General features: G+C 44.7%; 2 protein-coding genes and 1 long non-coding RNA gene across 12 annotated transcripts in view; 2 read left to right on the forward strand and 1 right to left on the reverse strand.

The window, feature by feature from the left end:
- The window catches only part of PIWIL4 (piwi like RNA-mediated gene silencing 4), a 31,915-nt gene extending 30,839 nt beyond the window's left edge, over window positions 1-1,076 (forward strand). For all 7 annotated transcript variants that reach the window (XM_081001910.1, XM_081001912.1, XM_081001911.1 and 4 more), the window contains exon 21: window positions 609-1,076. In XM_081001910.1, the coding sequence (XP_080858036.1) occupies window positions 609-725 (117 nt within the window). In that variant the 3' untranslated portion in view covers window positions 726-1,076. The remainder of the gene's footprint in view (window positions 1-608) is intronic.
- LOC308475456 lies at window positions 785-5,773 on the reverse strand. Its single transcript, XR_013985215.1, has 2 exons — window positions 5,241-5,773; window positions 785-2,015 (listed from the first exon to the last, which is right to left on the reverse strand). It is a non-coding gene; the product is annotated as an uncharacterized lncRNA (long non-coding RNA).
- Window positions 4,513-26,338, forward strand: part of AMOTL1 (angiomotin like 1) — an 83,488-nt gene continuing 61,662 nt past the window's right edge. Inside the window, exons 1-3 of one of the 4 annotated variants that reach the window (XM_081001845.1) lie at window positions 4,513-4,706; window positions 15,818-15,998; window positions 18,458-18,508. In XM_081001845.1, coding sequence (XP_080857971.1) covers window positions 15,914-15,998; window positions 18,458-18,508 — 136 coding nt within the window. In that variant the 5' untranslated portion in view covers window positions 4,513-4,706; window positions 15,818-15,913. The other 3 variants (XM_081001846.1, XM_081001849.1, XM_081001848.1) reach the window with 3 other exon arrangements.

The following is a 26,338-nucleotide window of genomic DNA, read 5'->3' on the forward strand; positions in this document are numbered from 1 at the left end:
GTCTCTTTAGGGCTGGGCCAAAATGCTTCCTTCTGCACACACAAAAATTCACAGCCCAGCTTTAATGATTTGTGGCCACCATCTTCTCGCTCAGTACCCTGTTTGGGGTTGAGGATGAATATTAGCTGCCACAGAATATGGCATTTAGGCAACAGTACCTGTCCATAATCCAGTTGAGCCTTGTTGCCATCTCAAATCTAGTACCCATCCAACCGTGGGACATTCAGGCAGCACACACAGTAAACTAGTTCATGCAAGCAGTAGTTGAAGGTGTATGGGTTTTCTTTTTAATGGAAGGGTGGGGGGTTCACATGGTTGAATGCACTGCTTTTCTATACATAAATAAAAATGAGCAAACCAATCAATGTGTATAATTGTATTAAAGGAGAAAACAAACTCCAACAAACTAATACTTGGATAGGCTGCATTTTGATTGTACAAACCTATTTCTCGGTTAAATGTCATGTACGCAATTTTTTATGTTGGATACTGCTGGCTGAAGAATTCACAGAGTCTTGTTTCATCTATTTTAAAGACACTGGAAGCAGCTAGCCAGTTTCAGCAGAAGGTGATGGAGCAAGACCTCTGATATACTCTTTGCTTTCTAGGGCCTAATAAGAGTCCCAGCGCCATGCCAGTATGCCAGCAAGCTGACTTTCTTGGTGGGCCAGAGCATCCACAGAGAGCCAAACCTGGCACTCGCTGACAAACTTTTCTATCTGTGAATGGTGTTGAAATGGCAACTGTCAAGAGGTTTTGTCTTTGTTTAAAAAAGAAGTTTCTGTTAGAATTGAAGCAACAAACCTCGATTCCTACTGGTGATCATGGAGCAAGTGTTTTAGTCATGTTTAAGGTTTTATATATATGTCTGTGAGATGCCTTTGAGCATGTATCTGTATTCTTTCAAGTTGATTATTTTTGCACATAGATGTTTGAGTTCAAGTTTGGAGATACTTTAGAAGAGGGCTGTTTGTATAAAGCTGAATGGTTGGTTTTAAAATTAAAGTTATATTCTGTTTGTATATAAAACTTGTCTCCCCCTCCCCTTATTGACATAAAATTATTTGGGCCCAGTTTATTGTTGTTTTTATCTGTTTCTAGTTGGAGCCTAGATGGCTGTCTTTTGATAGCAGTATTTCACCTTGCCTTAAACCCTGGTGATTAAGAGCAGGACATTTTATCTAACAAATATAGTTCAGTATTTGCAAAGACAAGGTAGCAGAAAGGCTTGAATACAAAGAAGACCCTGCTGAAAGATGTGTTTGAATTCTACGTTTCAAATGGAACTGATATACTTGTTGGTTTATATATAGATGTAACATTTATTCTTCAGAAGCTTTGAAAAGTCCTTTAAAAGGTCGTTTCTTTTCAAATTAAGACATGCCTCATTGGCTTCCTGCTGCCAGTCTTCCTTGAAGGAGAGGATGGTTCAGCCCCTCCTTTAAGAAGACCTCCCTGGACCCAAAAGTGCTAAGCAACTATTGCCTAGTGGCAAATATCCTCTTTTGGGGCAAGGTCCTTGAGAAACAGGTGGCAATCCACCTTTAGGCATGCTTGGAGAAAACTGATTACTTGGATCTATACCAGTCTGGCTTCAGTCGTGGCATTGAAGCTGCCTTGGTCACCCTGGTTGATGACATTTGTCAGGGGTGTGTGCCCCTGCTCTTCCTCCTCAACCTATCAGTGGCTTTTGATGACCACAGTGTCCTGGAGTATCTCAGAGGTGAAAATTTGCTTCAGTGGTTCTGCTCCTCCTTGCAGGAACATTTCCAGAAAGTTGTTGTGGAAGGCTACTGTTTAGCACCATGAAAGTTGCCCTGCAGTGTCCCACAGTGTCCCTGCTCCTTATGAAGCCTCCAGCAGCAGTCATCAGAGTTTTGGAGTGATGTGCAATAAATATGTAGGTGACACCCAGCTCTATCTGTCTGTTTCAACTGAATTGGAAGAGGTGGTTGAGGTGTTAGACCAGTGCTTGGAAGCAGTGATGGGCTGGATGGAGACAAAGAAGCTGAATCCTGAAATGACAGGGGTACAAGTTCATAAAACAAACCCTTTCACACTAAGGAAAACTTTGCTTTGCTGGTGTGAAGAAGCTCTTTGTAAGGTGTTGCAACCCATTCTGCATTGTAACTGATGTCCCAACCAAATGATCCAGGGAGTCATCGTTACTGCGTAGGAGGAGGGAAGCTTACGTGGATAATAACTTGCAAGCCCAGAGGGAAGAAGCCAAGGTGGAACAGGAAAATTTCCGTATTTGCAAGGTTGTCTACTGTTCGCAATAACTATTATGACTTGCATGGAGGGATTTGGTAGTGGTGCTGCTGCGAAAATGGCAAGCAGCACTATGGGGGCAGTAACAGCAAAATCATTTTCCTCCTTAGTCATTATTGCCCTTAGAGGTGACACAGGTTTAGTGAGGACACTTCTAGGTGACCTGTTAATTGAGCAGGGCAATTAGACTTCATTGACTATTTAATGAGCATCCACCCTGAATTGTTTTTGGGGAGGGGGAGCAAGTGTTGTCCCATACTATCCACTGCATTTCCCCCTAAAATTCCTTATCACAAAAGTCTGATCTTTTGCAATGAAGTAGGTTTGTTGCACAATATCTCCCAATCAGCTAATTTCATAACCTGAATCTGCCAGTATGTAATTGAATCCTACTCGAAAACAGAGATAGTTTGGAAGCCCTCTTTCCAGCCCCATGCATAATTCAACTGCAACAGGAAGACTTGTAGATGAATGAAGCTCCCCGAATGATTGAGCACCCTGGAAGATCAGGGTTCTCAATTGTGCAAGGAGTCTCCACGGATACACAAGACTCCCTGCTGCAGAAGCGTACTTTAATCACACAAGAGCATGCACACACACTGAAGAGTTCGCATGATCTCGGGGGTCAGGGCTTAAAAGAGCATCAATGCAACCCCAGTCTACCAGTGTTGCCTCTTAAGGGCTTAGCAAGAACTTTGTAAGACTTAGCAGGTGCTTCTAGAAGTGGGAGATTTGGTAGTACACAATCACTGCTGTTCTGAATAGCAATTCTGCTTCCAAAGTCTCACACTCTGTAGCCAAGTAAGCAGTCCCCTTTCCCCAACACCAAGTGTTGTGGAGATTTTAAGTGTTAAATACTCCCAACTTTCTCACTGCACTGCTGATTATGACTGCTCCTCTGGCTGCAATTTAAGTGGAGGGAGAGAAAAGAAACAGATAGAAGGCAATGCTATTTGGAAAGGCAAAGGTACCCCTGACATTAGGTCTAGTCGCGGACAACTGTGGGTTGCAGTGCTCATCTCGCTTTACTGGCCGAGGGAAGAAGAAGAAGAAGAAGAGTTTGGATTTGATATCCCGCCTTTCACTCCCCTTCAGGAGTCTCAAAGCAGCTAACATTCTCCTTTCCCTTCCTCCCCCACAACAAACACTCTGTGAGGTGAGTGGGGCTGAGAGACTTCAGAGAAGTGTGACTGGCCCAAGGTCACCCAGCAGCTGCATGTGGAGGAGCGGAGACGCGAACCCGGTTCCCCAGATTATGAGACTACCGCTCTTAACCACTACACCACACTGGCCGATGTTTGTCCGCAGGCAGCTTCCGGGTCATGTGGCCAGCATGACTAAGCTGCTTCTGGCGAACCAGAGCAGCGCACGGAAACGCCGTTTACCTTCCCGCCAGAGCAGTACCTATTAATCTACTTGCACTTTGACGTGCTTTCAAACTGCTAGGTGGGCAGAAGCTGGAACCAAACAATGGGAGCTCACCCCATTGTGGGGATTCAAACTGCTGACCTTCCGATTGGCAAGCCCTAGGCTCAGTGGTTTAGACCACAGCGCCACCCGCGTCATCTATTTGGAAAGAGAAGCACCCAATTGAGTGTAAGATGCTTTGCTTATGAATTTGAGCAGATGCTCCATAAAAAAAGTGAGGGAGCAAAGCATAATTATTCCTCACTGAATGCTTGGAATAGAAACAGCCAGCTTCTCTTACTATACTGGACTACTAACTGGTACACTTAGAAGCCTGCATCTCACCCACTGGTCACTGGGATGGGAAATACTAATGCAGGCAGAGGCAAACTCAGCCCTCCAGATGTTTTGGGACTACAATTCCCATCATCCTTGACCACTGGTCCTCTTAGCTAGGGATGATGGGGGTTCCAAAACATCTGGAGAGCCGAGTTTGCCTCTGCCTGTATTAATGTATCACAGACAATTGTCGAATCCCTGGGGCAAGGCTGCATTTGCGCTAGGGAGAGGCTAGTATGTTGTACAACTCAAGCTCTAACTTGATTTGCACAGTCGGGAATTTCTGGATGGGGCCAAAGCGACTCCAACGTGGGCAAAGTAGATGTCCCTGAAAAGCTCATATACAGGGATTTAAACAATTGGTGCTTTTGTCTCCTCCATCTTTCCAGCTGCATTGCAATTGTTTAATTTTCCAAAGTTAATTATATATTCTGGAGGACACTGAATATGTGCTTCAGATACTCCCAGTATTTATTGTGCTGGTTGGGAGGCTTGGAGAAGCCTTTTGAAGCTCTTTGAAAATGCAAGAACAGTAGAATTCCAGTCATTTCCCTATACAAACCTTAAGCAAGTCCAGACAACAGCCACATACTTTCGAGAGAGTCATCACCGGATAAAGAAACACGCAATTTGCAAGGGGGCAAGCCTTGTGCTTCGTAAAGCGTCAAAGGAGAGTCGACAGTGTACAGGTAAGATTTTGCTCTTTGTCGTTTTGCATTTATTACAAGGGTTTCTAATGCTGATTGAGGTCAATGTGTTTAGGGTTGTTGCATGGCAAAACACAAGAGTCTTAGCTTTGCTTTTCAGAAGGCAGTTTGGGAAGAAAAGCCACAAAGAAATTATTTTGTGCAATTCCACATATGAAAAACAGATTGGCATCCTGAAATACCCTTGACTGTGCTGGAGATGGAGTCTTAGGATGTTGTTATGGTTGCTTTTTTTGTTTCAAATTGTCCAATGCAAGAAAAAGACACACATGCAGTGTGTGGATCGTTTGAGCCAGGGCTTACCAATGAATCTGTCTTTAATGCGGAGACTTAGCTGTGGAACATTAGAATTAGGGCTACAATGTTTGGTTGATGAATCAGTTTGATTAAACCTTTCAAAGCGTTTCAATCGAGGAAAAAGGTGCCCCCAATTAATTGGAGAGCCACTTCTTTGGAATATAAGTACACGTTACAAGCTGCAAAAGACAAGTGTCATCTTAGCAGATGCTTCCCTACCTCTGTAAGAGAAAGGGGGATGCATGCCTCTTCTAAGATTATGCTTGCTGTTCGGCACTGCTTACCCCATCTAGAAGTTCCACGGAGATCATGGGACATCCATTCCCCTCTGATGGAATCAGCTAGAGGAAGCATCAGGGCACAAGGCTGGTTGAGAGTGAAGGTTTCCATGGGTCAGGTTTGGAATCAGTGAGGAGCTTTTGGCAGATTTACCTCTCTCAGCCTTTCCCAGAACAAATCATATGGACAATGTCAGGGGTTTCGAATCTTCAGTCTGCAGACCACCAGTAGTTGCAAGCTTCCTGCAGGTGGTCTGTAGTGTGTTTGTGAAGATGAGAGGTAGCACATCAGTGGCATGCGGTCAGTGGACTAGGGGAACTAGACTGATCCCTTAAATGTTCCTGCAAATTAGTCTGGGCCTCCTTCCCAAAGCCCAGGAAGCTTCTGCCCAGCTTAGGGAGGGAGGCATGATGTTCACATGCATAACATCAGGATATCATGCACACGACGTCATCCCCCCCAATCATCCTCGCAAGCTGCCACAGTAGCACTTCCATCCCATTGAATAGTCATATTGATTTTTAATTGTATTTATTCTTTCTTTTGTTTCTTGTATTTTATTGTGTGACAATTTGAAGTTTTTTGTTTTTTAAAAAATGTTAACAAATATGGATACATATGCTATAATGTTATTGTTTTAGGTAAATAAATTGTTTAAATGGTTATTAAGGAAATGATTATTTTTCTCCTTCCAATAAAGTACAGCAGAAAAGTTGTCCAAATATAAACAGTTAACTTATTAAACCTCACAATAATCTCATAATTATCTGTCTATGTATTTCTAATAGTATAACCAAATCAGTAAATTTTGATATAACGGTAAAAACTACTCTGAAAATTTATTATTCCAATAATGAAATCTACATCTGGATGCAAATATTAAGATTATACCAGCAAGAATGAGTTTCTGTAAAAAAATTGATTTAAATCAAGTCTTACTGACTATTGATTTAAATCATGATTTGAATTAATGATTTAAATCATGATTTAAATCAAATCCACCCTGTGCATTATACATACCATCTTTCCCATATCGGCTTTATTTCTGCATAGCAGAAATCATCCATGGTTTCCAACAGTGCCATCTTTAAAAACAGTAACAAAAAGAGCACATCACTGGTGCTTAACTGAAACTCGCATGGCTTAGCACAGAGGATGCCTGTGTTGAAGATTCATTCCCCATGTCTGCAGTCATGGGATTTTTGTCTATCACTTGACAGTGTATGTTTTGACTCCACAGAGTGGGAAGTGACGGAGACAGGTTGTTTGTGTTACTGTGTTCCGTGAAGTTGGACTATTGTCCTTTGTTCATTCTCTTTGCTGTCTGATGCTAGAGAGAGAGGGAGCCATGTTGCAGTGCTCCGTGTGTGTTTATATGTAAATAAAGTAGATTAGCCAAAATGCTGAGTTGCTGAGGTCTGTTATGCAAGCTGCAAAGACTCTGCGGATCCCTAAGTGTGCCGATGTCTGTTGGCATCGGTAGCTGTGATGTTCAGGCTGAAGAAAGCTATTGAAGCTCCCGGAAGAATGACCAGGAGGCAGAGAACATGCCAGTCGGGCATGTGACTCTACCAGGATCCTACTCAAGTATAGGACGAGCTCCTGACAGTCTGCATAGAGAGAGGCCACACGGACGCAGAGAGAGAGAAAAGTAATGAAGAAATGCACGTCTCCAAAAAGAACAAAAGAGGCCACAGATTGACATAAAGTGTGCACATGCAAACAAAAACTTCCAAATGCAAATTTAGAAAAAGTGTAATATAAATACTGTTATAGATTTTGGGGAGAACCCACCTAAACCCTAGAAATTAATAAATGGTAGGATTTTGATTAGTTGGGATATGGATGAAAGTACAAGCTGCAGAGAATCCCTGGGCTGGTTTTACAAACCAGTCTGGCTGGCTTAGTGAAGAGCAAATCTGTTAACATGACAAAAGGGGTTGATGGGCCATTTGAGAGGAATCCTTTGACCTGGGGAGACAGATGGTGCCAGGGTAACTGGGTGAGAGGTGACAGGAAAAGGGAGTCTTTTAGCAAGGGAAGAAGAAGAAGAAGAAGAAGAAGAAGAAGAAGAAGAAGAAGAAGAAGACTTAGATCCATCTTGGGCAGGCTGGCTGAAGGCTGACTGCACTGCTGTGGGGGACAAGCCCCTCTTGAAATGACCATGCTGTATTCCTCCATGCAGACTGAAGATATAAATAGGTGAATAAACCATATTTCTTAAAGCTGCAACAGTCTCTGCTGTGACTCAATCCTCCAAAGGAACACAGACCCTGGGTGAGTGCCTGGAACCCCATGGACTCTTACTACTGCTTGGCAGAGAGAGGGAGAGGCACCCAACTATTCTAACAATACAGCTATAAGACATTGCACCATACTGCGGAATATTGGGTGGCAGCCAACTAAACTACTGCCAACACAAGGAGTTTTAACTGCCCTCTCTTCTTCCTGTTGTGTCGGCATCAGTCTGTCTCGGGAGACAATGGAGGAGTGCACCTTTGGCGTTGAGGTCAAGCTCTTGGACGGTTGCAGTGGCTGTAGAGACTGATATGGCAGAGACATGTTTTGTTGCATCTGGGGCAGATGAAGGTGTCTGGTTGTGCCGCTGCAGATGCACCATGGCGTTTCTTCTGTCTGCACTCCTCCCAGCGGTCGTTCCTCCTCTGGTCCTTGCTGTGGATGCACATCCTGACTGCCTTTCTCCAGGCACTGCAGTTGTCTGCAAGGTTTTCCCACAGGACAGGGTGGATGTTGCCAGCCTTCATGTCACATTTGCAGACATCTTTGTAAAGCTGAGTTGGCCTGCCAATTGGCCTAGCGGTGGAAGCCAGCACTCCCTAATTCTGTTGTGGCATTTCCCCTAAACCCTCTGGAGCAGATTTGTGGAGTGTGCAGGAGGCACACTGGGAAAGGAAAGCGGGAATGTTCCACAGTGCAGCAAAAACTACTTGCACTAGTGGAATCATTTAGTTAAATACTACCCACTGTGACTAGGTGGCTTGTACATCTGTTCTGTCTGTTGTCCAAATGCCTCAGCCCAGTATACCTGAAGGAGCGTCTCCACCCCCATCATTCAGCCTGGACACTGAGGTCCAGCTCTGAGGGCCTTCTGGCAGTTCCCTGACTGTGAGAAATGAGGTTACAGGGAACCAGGCAGAGGGCCTTCTCGGAAGTGGCGCCCGCCCTGTGGAATGCCCTCCCACCAGATGTCAAGGAAATAAACAACTATCTGACTTTTAGAAGACATCTGAAGGCAGCTCTGTTTAGGGAAGTTTTGAATGTTTGGTGTTTTATTGTGTTTTTAATATCCTGTTGGAAGCCGCCCAGAGTGGCTTGGGGGTGAGTATTTATTTGTTTATTTATTTATTTATTTATATCAGGGGTGTCAAACTCAAATTCATCGGGGGCCGCATCAGCAGTTTGGTCACCCTCAAAGGGCCGGTTGTATCTGTAGGACTATGTGTCCGCTCAATATAAAAACAAGTGGAGGTTTCCTGAATGCATGTAAAGTGGAGGTTTCCTGTGTAGAACGGCCGGCGCCGCTAGAGGGCAGACGTTCTCTGGCTTGTAGGCTGCCGCGCATGCGCTGAAGAGGCGGCGTTCTTGTGTCAAAAAAAAAAAAAAAAGCGAGAATAAAAGGTGAAGGCTGGCGGCCGGCGGCGGCTACACGGGCCACATGACGAGGTCTGGTGGGCCGGATCCAGCCTGCGGTCCTTGTGTTTGACACCCGTGATTTAAATGCTAATGGGAGATGGATAATCTGCTTTCTCTTCTTAGGGTTCTTTATCTGTAAACAGGACTTGGACAGCTGTTCAAATAAAGAACACCTTTAAACAGAGGACTTTTCTCTATAAACTAAAACACATGGCCACACCAAAAAATTAAGACACCATCTCAGAATCCCTATTTGACTGAATGACTAGCAGTTCAACATTTCATGTTCTGTCTGGAACAAGAAACAGACTTGTTCAATGGAATGCAACAAAATGGAACCAGTTGCCTTTGCGCCTTGCATTGTACCAAGTATTGCATGGTGGTTTCCAAGAATGGAGCAGAAATCAAACCCCCATCCAGTCCCTTTAGTGTACATGTGTACTGTAGCTGTAGGTCAGCCTTTCCCAACCTGGTGCCCTCCAGATGTTTAGGACTACAACTCCCATCAGCCCCAGGCAGCACTACTTTAACTAGACCCAGACAGCCATGGTACCTTGATTAAAATGAGAAAAATATCCAGCCTTGTTAAAATTCAGCAAGCAGACAAAGAAAGAAACTCAGGAGGTGGGAAACTGGCCCAAAAAATAAGCATCCAGTTTAGTCCCCTGATAGAACACAAACCACTTTGCACTACACACAAAACATAGGTGGTTGGTATATTTTCAAACCACCGCTGGAGTTTACAGGCCAGAAAATTGATATTTATGCTCAAATAAAAGTTCAGAGGTATTTTTAGAGTACATATTTTAGACAGGTTTTGAAAAATGTATTTTTGTGTGTGTGTGCCAACTCTAAATCTGGGGTATTTCAGACCTTGGAAAACTGAAAAAGCACCATGGTGGCACATTTACAATGAGAATTAAGGATCAAAGCAGACTACAGGAATAGGATGTTGGAGATGAATTTAAAGAGCACAGCAATCTGCTACTATGGGAGATCAGCTGCCAGGTTCTTCCAAAAGGATCAAATCCCAATGTGGATCACAATAAGTAACTGAGAGTCCATAACTTTTGCGCAAAATAAGAGGTGTGTGAGGTTGCATTCCAGCCCCATAAATTTTCTTGCTTGTGTAAGCTGGTCTTTGCCTATTCCTTTTATTTATTTTTCTTCTGGACAATGTGCAAATCTAGTGGGGTGCATAAAGGCTAAAACAATTCTGGCACAGCTGTTCCTGTCCAGGGAAATACATGCAGCAGCAGATTATTTTAAACTGGAGACATTCCAGGCTAAGAGCTTAGCTGACCTTTGTTCCCCAGCATCCAGGTCTTAAAGATTAGTGGTTTTTGAAAAATGCAACTAGAAAAATAATCCACACACTACTGTAACTTTGATACAAAGGAAGGAAGGAAGGAAGGAAGGAATTTTGGTGTTTAGTCAACTAAACTTTGAATTGACAGAAATTAGATTAAGCAACTATTTTTTATCAATTTAAAAAATATATCCAATTAATTAGACAGCTAGGTTTTTTAAAGTATTATTTCAAATGTAAACAGTTAAAGATCCACCGGTGACAGTTTTAAAAAGTATTTTAAAGTATTTTTAAATTTTTTAACCATTTTAAAATGGTTTTTAAATGGTTTAAATTTTTAAACCAGTTTTTTAAAGTATTATTTCAAATGTAAACAGTTAAAGATCCACCAGTGACAGCAAGTACTAATACCATTTTAGAAGAGACTTTTCTTCTCGAAAACACAGAAAGGAAATCCTCTTTTGAGACAGAAACAAACCCGTATGAGGAACAGTTGAAGGAGCTGGGTATGTTTAGCCCGAAAAAGATGAGACTAAGAGGAGATATGATAGACATCTTCAGATATCTCAAGGGCTGTTACATGGAAGAGGGAACAAGCTTGTTTTCTCCTGCTCTGGAGGCTAGGACTCTAACCAATGGCTTCAAGTTACAAGAAAGGAAATTCTGACTAAACAACAGGAAGATCTTTCTGACAGTGAGAGCTGTTCCGATAGTGGAATGGACTCCCTTGGGAGGTTGTGGAATCTTTCTTTGGATGTTTTTAAACAGAGGTTGGGTGACCATCTGTCATGGATGCTTTAACTGAGATTCCTGCGTTGCAGGGGGTTGGACTAGATGACCCTTGGGTCCCTTCCAACTCTACAGTTCAATGATTCTACGTGCTTGCTGTGATATTGTGCAAGCCCTCTCTGAAGAACATTTTTCTTCAGAACACGCGGTGGGGATTGGACAGCTGTTTGTTTTAGCCATAGGAAAACTTGTGCAGATATTAATTAATTAATTTAATTAATTGTGGTTTCTCAATTGGGTGCCGCCCTTAAATAAAACAAGGCTTTGTTTTTTTTTCATTGTTCAAATCCGCGTACCACAGAAGCCTACATTGTGTGGGTGTTTATGCGTGAAGTGTAAGTGGCTTCCATTAACCTTTTCTCCCTGACCCAGCTATTGTTTGCATGCTCCAGTTTGTCAGAGTTTTCTGCTTCTAGAACGGTGCATGCATACTGGTTTTCCCAGTAGTGATGATGGAAGTGAGAGCTGGACCATAAAGAAGGCTGATCGCCGAAGAATTGATGCTTTTGAATTATGGTGCTGAAGGAGACTCTTGAGAGTCCCATGGACTGCAAGAAGATCAAACCTATCCATTCTTAAGGAAATCAGCCCTGAGTGCTCACTGGAAGGACAGATCGTGAAGCTGAGGCTCCAATACTTTGGCGACCTCATGAGGAGAGAAGACTCCCTGGAAAAGACCCTGATGCTGGGAAAGATGAAGGGCACAAGGAGAAGGGGATGGCAGAGGACGAGATGATTGGACAGTGTTCTGGAAGCTACCAGCATGAGTTTGACCAAACTGCGGGAGGCAGTGGAAGACAGGAGTGCCTGGATATATATATATACATATATATATACATACATATATATACATATATATATACATATATATATATATATAAAATAAATTCCCGAGGAAGTCTGTTCCGCTGTTGAACAGCTCTTAGTGTCAGAAAGCTTTTCCTGTTTAGTCGGAATTTCCTTTCTTGGTTCGAGTCCTATCCTCCAGAGCAGGAGAAAACAAGCTTGTTCCCTATTCCCTCTTTCATGCAACATCTCTTGAGATATTTAGCGATGGCTATGATATCTCCTATCAGTATTTTGCTCATGCTGTGGTTCCAGTCTGAAACTGTCCGTGGCAGTATGCCTCTGAATGCTAGTTGCTGGGAGGAGACTCTGTTGTGTTTACGTCCTGCGTTTGCACTTCCCATTGGCATGAGGTTAGCCACTGTGAGAACAGGATGCTAGATGACATGGCCTACTATTGGTCTGATCCAACAGGGCCAGACACTCCCCTCTTTAAGCCGTGAGAGACCCCAGGGGTTTCAGCATTTACCCAGTGTTCTGTTTCCTTGGAAGGAAGGTCAGCAGAAACTGTAGTGTTTTTAGAATGTATGGTTTTATTTACAACCTGAGCATAGGATAAGAGGGTCTTGCAGCTTTAACACCCCCAAAGAGCTAGCGTTTCCATTAGTAACAAGTCTAGATCCAATACAGAGCAAAAACCTGTCTCTCCGCAGTTTCTCACCTGCTTTTAACCTTATAACTCTGGCTGTTGTTCCTCCTACATACCAGCTAGGTGAGTGGGATGAGGGAAAGGCCCACCCATTTGCTTCAGTGAGTGGCACCCCAAGACTTCTTTGTATATGCTAAATCGTGGTACTTAACTAGTCAGCCAAAGCCCAGTGCCTTGTTTAACAGGTTCCACAACCTCTCCTACTAGATTATATCCCTTATTAGATACAGGATCATAGGCCTGGAGGGGATCCAAGGAAATCATCTGGACTGGACTGCCCCCCAAGCCCATTACACTTGACACCCCCTCTGACTCATAACGTTATGTTCTTAAACCCTGGAGAGACATCAGCTTCGGTGGATTAGAACACTTCATGGAGGATGAGGCTCTCCGTAGCCACGAGCCATAATGTCTGTGGTAAATTTCCAGTCAGAGACAGCATGCCTCTGAATACCAATGGCTGAGAATCACAAGCACATCATCCACCTTCCAAAGGGAACGAAACCCTGCTGCACAGCACCTGAAATGTTTTCATGTCTCGAAATAAGTGGGGAGCACATAAAAATTATAATGGAGCCCATTGGGTGCTGATTTAAATGACACAAACGACATTAAAATGTCAGCTAGGCTCAGGCTCCCTGTGCTGCTCTGGGTGCGAGGCCAGGAAAAATAAATATATATATATATATATATATATATATATATATATATATACACTAAAGGCTGCCCTAAGGCAGGTAGCTGCAGTAAGCCCTGCCAAGGCACTGAGGCTCTGCCAGCTGCCCAAGGACGTCAGGTGCGGATGCCAGCCCTGTACAAATATAGATAATAAAACTGCATTGAACTGGAGTTGGACCCCATCTGCACTATGCATTGGAAGGCAGTGTCATACTACTATAAACGGTAATGGCTTCCCCCAAAGAATTATGGGGAATGATGGACCTGGCACAAGACTCTTCCCCGCACCAGGCCTTCTCCGACTCCCAGGAACGGCGACAGAGGAGGGGGAGGAATAGGTGGCCACAGTCCGCAGCTCTCTTCCCTCTGCTTCCTCCCATGCGAAGCCATTCCGATTAGCGTACCTCAACAAAGATGGGAATTAGGGACTCTGTGTTACAAAGTGAGAAGCCATGATGGTTTAAGGGTTTCCATGATGGTCCTGACATTTTCAGGGCTGCTGGACTCTTCAGTTCCTCTTCCCAGGGAACTCTGGGAATTGGAGCTCTGTGAAAGGAACAGTCAGAGCCGTCTTTCCCATTGGTGTTAGTGGTTCGTTGCGCCGGGGCGCCAGTCTCTCAGGAGCGCCCTAGCAAGTGGGGGAGCTGCGCGGCTTTGCCAGCAGCCTCCCCTTTCCCTGTACCCCTGCCAGCTGCACGCTGCCAACTATGGCTGGTGGGCGTGCAGCTTCCTTCCCAAGCCTCCACAGGAGGAGAGCAATTCCCGCAGAGGCTTAGGATGGCCACAGCATCTGCTAAAGACGGCCCTGCTCCTGGTTGTTGTTCTCCTGCCTCTGTGATGGCCTGGGATTCGGATTCAGAGGCTGAACCTGAGGAATCCCAGCCTGCACAGGAGTCCCCGCCTCCAGAACCAGCTGAGCTGGGGCTGGGGCCTGAGCCTGAAGGGTCCTCACCTGTGCTGGATCCTCAAGTGCAGGCACCAGCTGAGTCTGCTCTGGCCCCTGAGGTGATGGAGGACCCATTGCCTGCAGGTACTCCACTCTCAGCCCCGTCAGGGAAAGAAGAGGTTGCCTCTGGGTCCAGTAACCCTCCAGCCTCTCCTGAGCTGCAGAGGCTCAGGGCAGAGAGGTGGAGGGAACTAAGTTCCTGCAGGAGGAGTGCTCACCTCCAGGTCAGGAGAGGCGAATCACCAGAGGCTCGGGGCCGCCCTATGCCTCGGGGCAGATAAAAACCAGTCAGCCCCAGTCCCAGGTTGCAGGAGCAACGTTGTTGCTAGCCTGTTCCTGCCTGCACCCTGCCCTGCTCTTCTGCCAGAGTTCCTGACCCCACCCGACTCCCTGCCTTGGACCCAGCTACAGCTTTGACGGACAGCCTCCATACCACACCATCAACCTCGGACTGGACTCGGACCTCACCTCCTGGTTAGCCCCCAGGACTAGCACACCTGCTTCCTGGCGAAAGGCTGTGTGCAGGCTTCTCGGGGCCCCCGATGCCGGAGAGCATGTCCACCAGCACGTTTTCCTGCTTGGTCGCCGCCACCACACCAGGGATCGGGGCAGTGGGGGAGGCAGAGGACATTTTCCACCGCACCCTCCCTTGTTTTGGAGTTGCGGGGGGAGGGGCGCCGGACGGATCTTTGCACCACAGCGCCTGATATGCTTAAGACGGCCCTGGGAACAGGGTCTTCTGAACAACTCTCAGCACCCTTGACAAAATGTCCCAGGATTCTTGGTTTGATACTGTTTAAAAGTTATAGTGCAAATGGGGCTTTAGTGAGTTTCCTAGAGAAAGCAATACAGCCAAGGATTGGAGAGGCAGTTCAATTGATATGATCAATGGAGGAGGGGTAGAGTTACAAGACCAATACTAACTGTACCCTCAAGAGATTTCATTCACCTTCACTAATACAGACCTTTCAAGTGTCCCTATTTTTCAGGGATATCCCTGATTTAGAGAAGCTGTCCCAGTTTCTGATTTGATCCTGGAATGTCCCACTTTTCCTTAGGACATCCCTATTTTCATTGGAGAAATGTTGGAGGGCATGGAGTTATCCGACCCTGAAGCCGTCTGAAGGCAATCCTGTACAGGGAAGGTTTTCCCCCCAAAATGTTTAATGTTTTGTTATGTTCTTATATATGTTGGAAGCTGCCCAGAGTGGCTGGGGCAACCCAGTAAGACATGTGGGCTATAAATAGTAAAATTATCATTATAGAATGGGACGTCCCTATTTTCATCGGAGAAATGTTGGCGGTTATGCTATGTGCACATTATACCTTTAAAGCATATTCGGAGCACATTTTTCTCCTCAAAGAATTCTGGGCTCTGTAGTTTACCCTCACAGAGTTGCAATGCACAGCAACCTTAAACAAACTACAATGCCCATAATTCTTTGAGTGAAGAAATGTGCTTCGACTGTGTTTTAAGAGTGTTGTGTGTACATAGCCATACTGTGATGGGGCTTAGAGATGAAGTGGGGCGTAAATCTAAAATGTGTTGCAGCATTTCTGCTTCAGTGGCAACCTTCCATTCTTTCATATCCTGAAGTCGTTGGCAATTAACATAATTAACTATACATTGCACACTTTTCTTTCAGAAAGAGCTGCCACCTCTTTCTTGTCATCTTGCAAAGCTTGCCTTGACTTTGCACAGATTGTTCAAAGTAGTGGTTCCTTTGTCCTTGCACCAAAAGATGGACTTGAGTGAAAACTGGGACTTGGATGATGCCAGCTGGCTGACCCACAGTGGAATTCTTCATTTTCTCAATGCTTTAAGAGGTACGGTATTCCAGATGGCTGTTAGATCTTACCCACTTCTAAGGATGGAAGGATTTGCCAGTTTTGATTCTCTCGGTTTCTCATTTTTCCAATCTTAAATGCAGTTCACCATATTTTGCAGCAACATGTGGGGGTTTTTTCAAAGTCCTAATGAAAAATTTTCAGCATTTTATTCCATTCCCCCCCCCAAAAAATAACTACATGTTTACATGTGGTTTTGACTAATGTACACATTTTTGCAAACAATCTTCCTTAATATAAGGCATGTTCTTTTCACTAATATTTTCATTTTTATGCATATTTTCCCCTAATATATGCATTTTTGCAAACATTGTTCAGTTGGATTTTTATTTTTATTTTTTAAATTATTTTTTTTTGACAAGTGCAACTTTGAAAGGATAGCTCTTTGCATTTCATAGGTTATACTGAACTTAAATTTTCCTCCCAGGCCAATAGTGGAGATCAGAGGAATGGAGAAATAACAAAACAGTTAAACACTCTCTCCTAGATACCTGCTTTCCTAGTGTTTCCTACATGTCTGTTAAAATAAGTTGGAGATCCTAATTGCAGATCTCTTGCTGCATTACATTTAGGTTGGCATTCAGGCTGACTGTATACCCAATAATAATAAAAATAGCAAATAACAGTTTGCTTTCTACATGTGTAAGGGGCTTTTTGCAGTGAGGGTGATCTAGGACGGGAACCAAAGTGTTTGCACCGTGTTGCATTGAAGGAAGGATTCTAAAGGCACACAGAGATAATTAGCAACCTTTGGTAGCCCTATTTATTATTAAGAGTGGTCCTATGTTAAGAGTGGATTTGTTTCTTAGGATCCCTGTTTCCACTATTAACCCCATTTCAATACTCTGCAGCCGAAGACATTGCACCTTTTCGTTAACCAGGGGTGGTGAACCTATGGCAGATAGATATTTGTGGGACTACAACTGCCATCATCATTGACCATTGACTATGCTGGCTGTCGCTGCCAAAAAAATCATTGTGGGAATACAGCCTCTTATTCGAGTGTACACACAGGCAACTAGTAGTCTGCTCCTCTGACTCTTTCATCCACGGTTTTATGGTAACGGTTTATGAAGCAGTAGATCAGCAAACTTTTTCAGCAGGGGGCTGGTCCACTGTCCCTCAGACCTTGTGGAGGGCTGGACTATATTTAAGAAGAAAAGAAAAGAAAAAAGAATGAATTCCTATGCCCCACAAACAACCCAGAGATGCATTTTAAATTAAAGGGCACATTCTACTCATGTAAAAACATGCTGATTCCCAGACCATCCACAGGCTGGATTTAGAAGGCGATTGGGCTGGATCCGGCCCCCGGGCCTTAGTTTGCCTACCCATGCAGCAGACAAATGTCTGAATAGGGCCACTGGCTTCAAATCCTCATTCAGCCATGAGGCTCAGTGGGTGATCTAGGCTTCTTCGCTCTTTCTCGGCCTAATTTGCCTCAGTGTGGCTGAGAGAAAAATATAGGCTAAATCCACAGCTAAGGCACTGAGGGTTTTTTTAGGGGGGGGGGAGGAGGGAGGCTAATATAAAGAAAGAAAGCAGGCAGGGAGACCGTTGTTTTCTCCATGACACCATAGGCTGATAAAAATGTTGCAGGCCTGATGAAAAAGGGGGTGAAAACTGCAAACAGGTGCAGGGGGAAAATGAAGATTAACATTCCCCCTGCACCCCACTTTATCCTACCAAATAAGAAGTACTCTGGCTCCATAAATACCTATGGACTATGTGGGCTGCTTTTGTGATTACCGGTACTTACTCTACATTCAGAAGACTGTGGCATTTTGTCGATTTATTCAGTTTGGATCTGGTCATTACTATTTTAATTTTTTTATTTTTTGTGGGAGGGGGATACAATTTCTAAAACACAACCTAAAAAAAGGATGGAGAGTTAATGCCTATTACGTTTGCAGAATATGCCTGCTTTGGTTGCCTAGCAACCAATGCGAGGCAGGCTCAGTTGGCAGAAAGGGGGCTGCGTTGACTGAGAGGAGGTAGCTGTGTCAATTCAGGTGGGTAAGAGACAGGGATGCTCCATTCACTCCTCACACCTGAAAGCCACAGATGGCTTTTTCAGAACAAACTTTGGGTTCCCTCAAAGGAAGAAGATGGCACCAGGGAGGCATTGCCAAAATAAGGAGGTGAGAGTCGACAAAGAGGCTGCACAACCATCTATCAGAGTATTTGGCCAGTGCAAAGTTTGTGGGCTGATGAGACCGAATAGCATCCTTCTGCGACGGAGATGCTTTTCCCTGTGTCCAAAGTTTATCGTCGTCATCAATCAAATCAGGCAGTGCTGAATTTAGGCACGGTATGAGGGGTGGTCCAAACTAAGTAGCTAAGAGAGAAGACCTTCGCAACTGCCATTCTGCCTCAATTATGACAAATGCCATTACTCTGGTTTTTCAAAAGGTTTGTTTGCTTCTCTCCCCCACCAGACAGCGAGGCTTCCAAAGGTGATCCAGTGATCTTTGGTGCCCATCAGATAGGTAAGTAAATATCTTTGGAATTATTCGCATCTTTTGCAGTACAGTTTTGAGATGTTTTAGGCTGCAGTCCCTGTATACATGTACATGAACTCGGTGGGATTTACTTCTGAGTAGATGTGTACAGGATTCACTGTTAAATACTGAAAATATAGGATGGCTATATTTTCCTGTGGGGTTTTTTGGCGAGTTTTTAAGGGCTGAGCAAAAATGGCTTCACGGAAGTATTCACTCTGTTTGTGTGTGGTGAAATTGTGGGTGACATTTTGCTGAATATTCTTGGCAGGCGGAAGCAAAATTCCGCAACAGAAAATTCTGAGGGATTCCAGCTCCCTTAACATTGAAACTCCATGGTTACTTCATACTCGTGGATGAATGAGCTAGGAGAGCCAGGCTGAAAAAGGCAGGAGCCAAAGCCCATTGCTTCCTTCACTAATATTGAGAAATATTAAAAACTGGATCCACAGATGCACTCATAACTCATGGGGGGGCAACATAGGGGGTGATCTCTTGCTGAATGTTCTCCAGGGGAGGACTGCAGTCATCTAACAAGAACAGCTTGAAAAAAGAGCATTTTTCAAAAAAAAAAAAATGTCAGAAAATTATTTTCTGAGAAATTTTGGCTTGCGATGTGAGATTTCAGCCGCTTGGAAGCTTTGGTCACCTGTGTTGGAGGTTTATTGTGAAGCTAGCTTGACCAAAGAGGCTGTACTTGCAGAACTGTTGTTGCTCCAAGTGTGGTGGCAATTGACCTCTAATCAATGCTAGCCCTTAACCAAATGGCTGCCCAGGCAAAAACAAGAATGTTTGGTGCTCCTTTTCCTTTTTCTAGGTTCTGGATATCTTGTTATTTTTTTGTTTGCTTTCGTAGGCCCCTCACAACTTTGATGCACGATTTAATCAAGCTTTTGTACATTTTTCTGTGAATAGTAATAATCGGTACCATAATATCAACGTAATGTTATCCGTGTGGGTCAGTGCTGTCTTTGCAAGCAAACCTGTATTGTTCGTTTCAGGCGTTGAGTGGGTAGCCTGTGACAATGGCACCCACATGATTTTCTCAATTATCATTTGCTAAATCAGTCTCGGTATGTGATGGATCCTTTTGGTATTAGCTGCAGATGAATCCTACATTTGGGGCAGATTCTGCCTATTCTGCAACTGCAGCCCCACCTGACCGGAAAATATTCCTAGGAGGAGAGGTCAAGTTAGATTGAAATTTTACAATGTCAGAGCATACTGACATAGTCAATATGCTATGTGGCACTGCTTTTGATTCATAGAGTGATCACGTTAGAAGGGACCTCAAAGATAATCAAGCCCAACCCTGCCCGTGCAGGAAAAACATTGCTACAAGTGATTTGATGGCATACATTGTGTATGCCATCAAATGCCAGCAGTGCCCTTCAGCTCTCTATATTGGACGAACAGGCCAAACCCTATGTCAAAGGATAAATGGACATAAATCTGACATCAGGAATCACAAGACAGAGAAGCCAGTAGGAGAACACTTCAATCTCCCAGGACATTCAATACAGGATCTCAAATCAGCTCTCCTATTACAAAAGAAATAGACTTGAAAGAGAAGTAGCTGAATTACAACTTATCACTAAACTGAAAACTATGGAGAGACCTGGTCTTAATAGAGATATTGGATTCCTGTCTCATTACATATGCTAATCATCTGGATACTATCCCTGGCTTTTTCCTATAGGACTAATTGCAGTCGTTAACACGCTTACCATACCCATTGAGTCAATCGCCCATCTCCTACTACCCTCCTGAGAAAAAACCCCACCCCACCCTCCCACTATATATAAGGGTCTTGACTTCTGTTTCAGTCTATCTGAAGAAGTATGCATGCACGCAAAAGCTTATACCAAGAACAAACTTAATTGATCTCTAAGGTGCTACTAGGGACGCAGGTGGCGCTGTGGGTAAAACCTCAGTGCCTAGGACTTGCCGATTGTATGGTCGGCGGTTTGAATCCCCGCGGCGGGGTGAGATCCCATCTTTCGGTCCCAGCTCCTGCCCACCTAGCAGTTCGAAAGCACCCCTAAGTGCAAGTAGATAAATAGGTACCGCTTTATAGCGGGAAGGTAAACGGCGTTTCCGTGTGCTGCGCTGGTGCTGGCTCGCCAGAGCAGCTTCGTCACGCTGGCCACGTGACCCGGAAGTGTCTCCGGACAGCGCTGGCCCACGGCCTCTTGAGATGGGCGCACAACCCTAGAGTCAGACACGACTGGCCTGTACGGGCAGGGGTACCTTTACCTTTACCTTAAGGTGCTACTGGACAATGAAAATTTTTTTTATTTATATATTTTGATTGCTACAAGTGTTCCTGATAGGTTGGATTGTTATCTGCCAGGGGTCCTATATCATCAGATTTCCTGCATTAGCAGGGGGGTGGTCAAGGGAGTGGCTGGATCTCCTCAGCTACACCCAACTCTGTGTGCAAAGGTGCTTGCAATCACTGGAGATAAGGCTAGGAGATATTCTTCTTTGGATCAAAGATTAGGCACCCTGCTAGAGGAAAATTAGAGCTGATTATCTACAACGGAGGTATTGTCTAGCACAGGAATGGGGGATCTGTGGCCCCCAGATGTTGTTGGACTACAATTCCCATCATCCCTGACCATTGGCCATGACGTTATCTGACCAGTTAATTTTAGAGCTGCACAAAGTGTCTGTGGGGATGACAAACTTGTGATTGTTATGACCGGCCCCAAGAAACTGATGAATCCAGATGGATTTCTGAATTCCCTGCTGTGGGTTGGTGGTGGTGGGGAGTTTCCTGCAGATTCAGCCAGAACTCCTGGTCTCCATTTGGAATGAGGGAATTTCTTGGGTCGTAGACACAATTGCTCCCAAATGGCTTTGGAGTAATTTTAAAGCCAGTTTGGAACCGTGATTATACAGGTATATTATTCTTGGTGTTAGTAATATTGGGCTTCTTTTATGCTTGTAGTTTTTTATTGCTGCAAGTTGCTTTGAATGGACTTTGCTTGGAAATGCAGCATATATTGTATGTATATATGTGGTGGGCCAGAAGCTCCCCCTTTCTAAGGTTTAGCACCATATTCAAGTTCACATGCTTGCCAGCCCCATTCAAATCCTTGCATGGGTCTACAGATGGGTTTGCAATCTAGCCAGGTCCTGTGGCAGCACCAGATGTATGAACTAGCCCATCTACACACATGGTTCCTCACATCTTATGGAATCCTAGTGCCCCCCCCCTCTTTTGAACACAGAGGCACATATGGAGGAATCTGTCAATTTTGCATTCTTGCTTTTCATGTATTAAGTTCATTTCTCCACATTTCAGCGGTCTGTGATTTCTTTTTAAGGACTCATGAACATTCTTCAGCTTTCCAGTGCAAATTTCTCTGAATATGCACATTTTTTAATGCAGTGCCCATTTCCACAAACAAAAACACATTTTTGTATGCCATTTTTCACTAATATGTGCATTTTGGGGCACACTTTCCCCAAATATACACATTTCTGTGCACATTATTTGGAGAACTGCATAGCAGAATTCTGAGAAGTCTGGATTTCGAAGAATAACTGTGTTTCGGTTTGCCTAAAGGGACCCCTGACTGGTAGGTCCAGTCGCGGACGACTCTGGGGTTGCGCTGCTCATCTCGCTTTACTGGCCCAGGGAGCTGGCGTACAGCTTCCGGGTCATGTGGCCAGCATGACTAAGCCACTTCTGGCAAACCAGAGCAGCGCATGGAAACACCGTTTACCTTCTCGCCGGAGCGATACCTATTTATCTACTTGCACTTTGACATGCTTTCGAACTGCTAGGTTGGCAGGAGCAGGGACTGAGCAACGGGAGCTCACCCTGTCACGGGGATTCGAACTGCTGACCTTCTGATCGGCAAGCCCTAGGCTCTGTGGTTTAGACCACAGCGCCACTTGGTTTGCATATTGGTCCATAAATTACAAAATAGGTAGTTTTGCACTGAAATGCAAACTGAACCATTCTTACTGGCGAGAGTCTGAATTCTCAGCGTCTCTCCTAACCCAACAGAGGCAGAGCAGTTGCAGTAATGATCCCTCCGGTCAGTATCCTGTAGAGGTCCTCTGCAGCTGATGCAGAGCAGATCCAGATGCCAGTGTGGACATGCACAAAAAAGAGACGGAAGCTAAAGCCTTTGTGATTTTCATTGCAGCACAACTAGAAATCCAATTCCATTTGATGTTCTTTAAAAAAAAAAAATCCCCCAAGCTGTTTGCTCAGATTATTTAGTGGCCACCCAGCTGAGAGAATTGGCTTTTTTTTTCCCCTTCCCCCTTTCACATTCTGACCTCATCTGATCTTGGAATGAATCCAAGGAGCCAGTGCTGTGGCTGACAGCATCCTCTGTCAGAAACAAAAGAGGTCAAATTATTAAAAGAAAGTAAGAAAGGGGCGCTCTTCACATCCAAATAGAGAAAACAGATGTGCGGTGACTTTTTTCGGCGCTCTTTCCAGCAGCAGCCCCGTACGTTAGGAGAAGGCACATTAGGCGGATATGTTATAAATATGTACATTCATCACCATGGCAAAAGATCTCGTGGCGGCTATTAATTTTAGGGGTGGAATACAAGGTCTCTTTCAGTGCCTACCGGATTCGGGTGCCAATGGGCCATGTGGTAGCAAGGCTCTCTTTAAACACTTCTTGCAGACGGAACTTTGGAGCTACTGTGGGACAAGGCATGCAGTGAGGAGCTCCTTTGACTCTTCAACGTGATGCAATTTCAGCCGGCAGATTACTTTTGCCGAGAGATGTGCTGTGGCGAGCTGTGTTTCTCGGGGACGGGGAAATGAGGTTTGTGATGAGTTGGGAATAAGCAGCACTCTTTCGCTAGACCCGTGATGGGGTGAATAGGATGGTAAGTGACTCTTTTGATGCCACCCTCTAACTATAAATGTAGCTAGCAAAATGTTCATCATTAATTAGGGTAGGGAGGGGATGTACTGACGGAGAGATTTTATATTGCAAGGGCCCCTCTGAGGATGCAATGTGCAAAGCCAGTCCTATCATTAGGTAGTGCTTGGGTAGAAGATTGTGTTTCAAACTGTTTTTGAGTTTTTGGAACAGCAGTGCTGTTTCCATTCATTTGAATGAATGAATGAATGAATGAATGAATGAATGAATAAAAAAACACCCTGTAACAAATAAAGTTACAAAACATTGCTCTTTTTCAAATATATTCTTGAAAGTATTGTCATGCGTGGGGGGAGGTTAGTCTGAATGCTTGGGCCCTCTTCTAATTCTTGGACTAGCCAGGCTAGCTTCTTTGTGAGGTAATAGCCTGGGTGATGGGCCATTAAGGGAACGAAGGAAAGGGCTCTGTGCAAGATCACCTCCTGGCAAATAGAAGGGGAAGAAATGGAGGCAGTGAGAGATTTTACTATCTTGGGCTCCATGATCACTGCAGATGGTGACAGCAGCCACGAAATTAAAAGACGGCTGCTTCTTGGGAGAAAAGCAATGACAAACCTAGACAGCATCTTAAAAAGCAGAGACATCACCTTGCCAACAAAGGTCCGTATAGTTAAAGCTATGGTTTTCCCAGTAGTGATGTATGGAAGTGAGAGCTGGACCATAAAGAAGGCTGATCGCCAAAGAATTGATGCTTTTGAATTATGGTGCTGGAGGAGACTCTTGAGAGTCCCATGGACTGCAAGAAGATCAAACGTATCCATTCTGAAGGAAATCAGCCCTGAGTGCTCACTGGAAGGACAGATCCTAAAGCTGAGGCTCCAATACTTTGGCCACATCATGAGAAGAGAAGACTCCCTGGAAAAGACCCTGATGTTGGGAAAGATGGAGGGCACACGGAAAAGGGGACGACAGAGGACGAGATGGTTGGATAGTGTTCTCGAAGCTACCAGCATGAGGTTGACCAAGCTGTGGGAGGCAGTGGAAGACAGAAGTGCCTGGCATGCTCTGGTCCATGGGGTCACAAAGAGTCGGACACGACTAAACGACTAAACAACAACAGAGGCCCCTGCCTCAACTTGCAGGTAGTTAGAAGGACAATGGCAGAGTTGAGAGCTGAGAGTGAAGGGATGTGAGCTAGAAACTGAAAGAAAAGCTGCAGACTGGGAAGCTGGAGAGAGTCAGAGAGATGCTTGATTTCTGTTTGAATCCAAGGCTGCAGCTATGGAGTATTGAAGTATTAATACTGTGAACCGCTCCATCATAGATTCAGGTTGTATATATGTGTAGAATCATAGAATTGTGGAGTTCGAAGCGACTTGAAGGGTGCTCTAATCCAACTCCATTGCATCCTCTGCTTGAAAACCTCCAATGACCAAACCTAAAACAGCCTAATGAGGACTAAGCCTGAGCATATTGCTGGGTTTAAAGCACATCCCCCCCCACACACAAGAAAAAATAATATTGGGAACTGTAGTCTGTTAAGGGTGCTAGGAATTGTAGGTCTGTGAGGGGTAACCTTACATCCACATCACACGTTTAAAGCAAATTTAAAACATTTGGCTTCCCTCCGCCCACCAAGAATTCTGGGAACTGGAGTTGGTTAATGGGGCTGGGAATTGTAGTTCTGCAAAGGGTCAACTACAGCTCCCAAGATTCTTATTGGGGAGAAAATGTGCTTTAAATATATGGCTGTGGTAGAGTTGGTTGGGACATCTGTCTGTCTCTGGAGTCACTGGAGAAGTGCACCTTTGGGGCCAAAGTCAAACTGTTGGAAGGTTTCAGCGCCTGCTGTGGCTGCAGAGACTCATACAGGAGAGACATGTTTTGTTGCAGCTGAGGCAGATGAAGGCGTCCTGTTATGCTGCCGGGGTGCACAACGGGATTTCTTCTTTTTGTGGTCCTCCCAGCAGTCATTTTCCCTCTGCTCATTGCTAGAATAGAGCATGAGACCCTGAATCTCAGGATTGTGGATTCAAGCCCTGTGTTGGGGCAAAAGATTACTGCATTGCAGCGGGTTGGACTAGATGACCCTGGTCATGGGTGTAGGCAGGATTTTTTGGGGGGGGGGCAGGATGCCCACCTATCATCATCCTCTGTCTGGCTCTGTCTTGCAGATTTGGAACGAAATGTCTCAACAACAGTTGTTTTAAGTTATTGCTACATTTTGACTCCGAGTGCTCAGAAAAAAACTATCAACATCTTTCTACAATTTATTTATTTATTTATTTATTTATTTATTTGGTTGGTTGGTTGGTTGGTTGGTTGGTTGACTGATTGATTAGCGGGGGCAGCTGCCCCCCTGCCCCCTAGCTACACCCATGTCCCTACTTGCAGGTGTACCAACTTGAATAAAATATTGCACGGAGGGGAAGTAAGCCCATACATGCATAATCAATCACATAACATGGTGCACAGTCACCATTTGAATGGCAGTGCCCATCAACTTTTTTTGGGGGGGCTCCCTCAATTATTTTATGGGGGGGCGCTAAGGGGACCCTGGGCTCCTTTGCCTGGTGGTCCCTTCCAGCTCTATAATAAGAGTCCACCACCAGGACTCTCTCTCCTCCTGCAACCTGCACAAAACCCCGCAAGAGACAATGCTTCCACACCCTCCAAGTGTCCCTATTTTTCACTGTTACGGAAAAATCTAGATGTGAGGCTGCTCAGTCACCCAGCTCGTCGGGCAGAGCCCGTGGGTCCCTGCGGAACAAAGGAGGATTCCAGCCACCAACCGGAGCAAATAGCTGAAGATCAAAGTTTATTGCGCAACAGGTTCAAAAAGGAATTGAACCCTGAGGATGGGGTGACAAGGACTTTTAAAACTTTCCCACCATATCCCAGAATACAGTTCGTACAGCATCATTGATACATCATTGCTACATCTCTGACATGTCAC

Source organism: Podarcis pityusensis (assembly GCF_964106645.2).
Source record: "Podarcis pityusensis genome assembly, chromosome: 4".
Classification (NCBI taxonomy): domain Eukaryota; kingdom Metazoa; phylum Chordata; class Lepidosauria; order Squamata; family Lacertidae; genus Podarcis; species Podarcis pityusensis.